The sequence below is a fragment of the Acomys russatus genome, chromosome 10, assembly GCF_903995435.1.
Source record: "Acomys russatus chromosome 10, mAcoRus1.1, whole genome shotgun sequence".
Taxonomy (NCBI): Eukaryota; Metazoa; Chordata; class Mammalia; order Rodentia; family Muridae; genus Acomys; species Acomys russatus.
This window is the reverse complement of record NC_067146.1, coordinates 58,440,302-58,444,913: the sequence shown is the minus strand read 5'-3', so window position 1 is coordinate 58,444,913 and position 4,612 is coordinate 58,440,302. Positions and strand designations below refer to the sequence as shown.

General features: G+C 42.4%; 1 protein-coding gene across 1 annotated transcript; it reads left to right on the top strand.

Annotated features, from left to right (window-relative positions):
- The first annotated feature begins 2,988 nt into the window (after positions 1-2,988).
- On the top strand, positions 2,989-3,384 carry LOC127194283 (60S ribosomal protein L27-like). The gene has a single exon (XM_051151589.1). It carries the CDS (start codon positions 2,989-2,991, stop codon positions 3,382-3,384), a length of 396 nt encoding a protein of 131 aa, XP_051007546.1.
- The last annotated feature ends 1,228 nt before the right edge of the window (positions 3,385-4,612 follow it).

The window sequence follows — 4,612 nt, the reverse complement described above, 5'->3', positions numbered from 1 at the left end:
TAAGCCAACCACTGTACTTCTAAGTGCCAGGTATACAGGGTCTGCAGAGATTGATGCACCAAACAAGGACCGTGCATCAAGAGGTCCTAGGCCCCTTGTTCAGATGTAGCCCATAGGCAGCTCAGTCTCCATAAGGGTTTCTTAGTAAAGGGAGCAAGGGACATCCTTACTCTGTCGTCTGCTCTTTGATCACTTCTCCCTGGCAGGTGTCTTACCATGCCACAGAGAAAGAGGATGCAGGGAGCCCTGAGATTTTTGAGGCTGGGGTTAGTTGAAGGGCTCCCCTTCTCTGAGGACTAGGGGAGGGACATGGGAGAAAGAGGGAGAGAGAGTGGGACCTAAAGGAGATGAGAGAGGAGCTGTGATTGGCATGTAAAATAAATAAATTTTTAAAAATAAATTTAAATTTCAAAAACAGGTAAACATAAAGAGAGAAATAAAACATAATCTTTGCTTTAAAGTGCTTCCCAGCTTAAGACTAGTTTGTAATACAAAGAGTTACAACCAAATATCAAATAAAACTTCTAAACGCCATCATTTAAGTCAGTGGATTTTAAGTTATATTTTCATACTAGCCAACTAAAAGGGCTTACTGTGTGTCAAATACAGAAGTTGTAACCATAGCTGAGTCCTCACTGCAGCAGAGCTTCCATCTAGGCTTCGTCATAGAGTCCTTTTCTTGACGATCACACAGAAGTGACTCAGATCACAGAAACATGGAGTGCAGTAGCTTTAAAAGAAACCGTGTGAATGTAACTGCAGAGACTGGTAAGACAGGAGCCCATCTGTCTCAGTAAGACGTGCCCTGAAGTTTTTTGTTTCCTTTCCTTTCTTTTCTATATTTGGCAAAACCTTTTTAATGAATATATTTTATAAATACCCTGAAGATGATGCAATGCCATCTGCACTGCACGGTAATTCTGGGCCACAAGTCTGCTCACTGCAACTGGACCTATAATAACAGAACCTTTAGTATAGCTTTTATTGTTTACTGTGGCCCCTGTATTGTCTTTAGAATAAAGAATCACTGTCTTTTCTTCGATATCACTTTCATTGTCAAATTTCTGGCCACTCAAGATATTGAATCAAGGATGTGGTGTGGGCCTCCAGAAATAAATTCCAGATTTCCCTGAGGCTTCTGATAGGAGCTGTGATAGGAACTGTGTTGCCAATACAGGAGCCAAAAAACTGTCTATCATGTCTGTGAAGGGAGCCAAGGATAGCTAGGCAGACTTCCTGCTGCTGGTGTGGGTGACATCATGATGGCCACAGTTAAAGAAAGGCCAACTAGAACTAAGAAAAAGGCGTTCATCCAGTAGTGCAGTTTTTTAATCAAAGACTCTCTTTCCGTGTGACGGATACTGACCTCTCATAGTCTCACTTGTCTTTTAGAGGACTCTTCTACCTGCTTTCTCACTGTCTTGATTTATACATCAACTTTAAACGTTAAATGACAAGGTTATTTCATTGTATTGTCTTTCCAAAGAAGAAAGTTTTCAATCATGCCCTGCCTTGTATAGGGATCTGTCTCTTGTTTTCAGCACTTGGAACTGTGGGTGTGCACAATGGTTCTCTGGCAGTCTGAGGTCATAGACTTGGCTACGGGAAATTGTTCCCCTTCAACACTGGCCCACCCACCCCTATTCTGGGCCCTGGGTGCTTCCATTTAGAAGGCTGAATACCCAACAACAGAACCTCATTATTGCAGACGCAGCCGTCACTGGGGGCATGGGTCACATTAGCGCCTTTGTCCTGGCCATTTTCTAAAACATTCCATCTCTTTCAATGTCCACATCTCTTTCGTTAGCTTGCCCTCCCCTCTTCTTTTGGCAAATCTACCCCTTTCTGCCTTGATGCACTTCCTCTATTATGCTACTTTCCCAGCAAAACAAAATTGAGCAAGTAGACACACAGTAAAACTTCTAATGGTTGTTTGAGGTGGATGCAATGTTGTGTGAGACTGATGGGAAGCGAGCAACTGCCTCCTGCTAAGAGGGTCACCGGCGTTTCTGCTAGTGCCAGTAGACACAACAAATTCGGCTAATATTTCTGCATACTAGGAAGAGTACTCCAGAGGAGCAACAGTAAGCTTTTCTTTGAATCACCCCATGGGCGGCCGACCCTGTTGAGGAAGAGGGGTGCACACCATTGGCACAACATGGAAAAAATAAATACAGCCACATATGTTTCCCCAGCATCCTTTGCAGTGCTTCCTCTTGGTACATGGATGGGCTTGAGAGTTAAATGATTTGATAATGGTGTTAAGACAACTACAATAAAATTTAACATGGCTTATTTGCTACTCAGGCTACTCTTATCTAGATTTTGCTCATGTGCATTCACCAATCTTTTTTTTGGGGGGGGGGTTTACTTTTTGAGACAGAGTTTCTCTGTGTAGTGCTGGCTGTCCTGGACTCACTTTCACCAATCTTTTCTAAGGGTCGCAATGACATCCCTAGCTCAATTTCATGGACAGCACCACAGAATCAAGCTTCAAAACAGGTCTCCAGCCTTTCCTAGATGTAGAAATACTAAACACTGTATTCAAATGTGTAAAGAAAGAGAAACTGCACTTGAATAGGGTGTGAGTCTTGCCTTGTACCTGTACTAGCATGCCCTGCAGAAGTCAGGAGTCCAGGAGAGCAGATCGTATACAGATATGGAGGCAGGCAGACGCCATAGAAGATGAAGACCAGCTGGAACCAAGACACGGAAAGGAGAATGAATATCTAATGTGGGTGTTTAGTCGGTTCCTCAGCCACGTCTGCTTTTATGTACTGTTGAGTGCTTCTTAACACAAATTTCCTTAGTAAAGTATAAACAGAAATAAAAATTAATTAGGTGAACAGGCTGAGACATATATTTAAATTCTCATGAGAAATTTTGCTGGTTTTTTATTGCTCTTGTAATTGTTTGATAATAGGATTTTTCTGACTTAAAAGAATTAAATTAGTGCTTTCTGCTGGATTCCGGCTGCTTGATGCCGAAATGGGCAAGTTCATGAAATCCGGGAAAGTGGTGCTGGTCCTGGCTGGACGCTACTCCGGACGCAAAGCCGTCATCGTGAAGAACATCGACGGCCCTTACAACCATGCCCTGGTGACCGGGATTGACCGCTATCCCCGAAAAGTGACAGCTGCCATGGGCAAGAAGAAAATCGCCAAGAGGTCAAAGATCAAGTCCTTTGTGAAAGTTGATAACTACAATCACCTCATGCCCACCAGGTACTCTGTGGATATCCCCTTGGACAAGACTGTTGTCAACAAGGATGTCTTTAGAGACCCAGCCCTGAAACGCAAGGCCAGGCGGGAGGCCAAGGTCAAGTTTGAGGAACGATACAAGACAGGGAAGAAAAAACAATTTTTCCAGAAGCTTCGCTTTTAGGTATATTTTCATTTCCATCATTAAAAATTAAAAAAAAAAAAAAAGAATTAAATTAGTAAAAGTCATTCAGCTCTTACTAATTCTTTTTGGTTTAGTTTGGTTTTGATTTTTGGTGTTTGGTTTTCGGGTTTTGGTTTTTTGGTTTTTCAAGACCAAGAAGAGAAGTGAATGATTTTAAACATTCTTCTCAAAATACAGGCTGCTTTTTAAAAATTATTTCCTTAGTATCTATTAATGTTCCAGATATCCCTCACAATTTGGCACTTATCTCCACAGCAAAAAACATTGAGAATTATGTTGCAAAGCCATCTGAGCAGTATCAGCAAGCACACTGTCGTAGAGGGGAGCCCCTTGTATATTGAAATTCTAGGCTCTATGTTAAACACTGGGAAGAAGGCAGCTGGCTCAGAGAAGGTTCCAGTCTGAGATGAGGGTAACATCTGCGGTCTGTGACCTAAGCCTGCTCCTGCATCTCTCTCCTCCAAATGGCAAACCATACATAGGGCCGCTATTGCATTTCACACAGTGCAAATAACCTTTTTTCATGTGTTTCTCAGATGATTCTGAATATAGGTATGGATAGCATATATTGTAATTAGTCATATTTCCTGCTGAATCAGACCTTTGTGTCCAGTTTTGATGGTGGGATGCCCTGATTGCTTAAGAAGGAAAGAAAGAGAGAGAGGAGGGAGGAAGGGATGGAGGGAGCGAGAGGGGAGAGGGAGGAAGAGAGAGAAGAGAGAAAGAAAGAAAAAAAGAGAGAGAAAGATGAGAAAGAACCTGTCACTCTGTTTTCTTCTTGGGACTTTTCTGTTCCTTTTGAAATTAGTTACAGCCTGCATTCTGTAGCTTTTTGTAACCAGACTGACCTAATTTAACTACCACAGCCCGTGTGGTTTAAAGATAAACACTTTGGTTCAGTTTGTCTGCTTTGTGTGTGTTTCCCTCCCTTTCAAACAAAGTCTCTATATTTTACCATTCAAAACTCTTGTTATTTCCTCCTTTATTGAAAAGCAGCATTGGTCTTTTTAGTAGTGTCTTTAGTCACCCGGTTTTCTTTGATGTCACGTTTGCTTGCCCCATCCTCTGCTCTATCTGGTGTGTGCTGGGAATTGTGGCCCTTTGTGGGATGCAGACAACACTCTTTGACTTGAGCCACATAGCATCATTACTGGCAGTGTCTCTGTGCAGAACCCACTGCTCCCAGTTAAGAATAGAAGCAGGCGGG

Bases quoted from the DNA above. Each gene is read 5' to 3' on its own strand.
- LOC127194283 (XM_051151589.1), top strand. From the start codon at position 2,989: ATGGGCAAGTTCATGAAATCCGGGAAAGTGGTGCTGGTCCTGGCTGGA.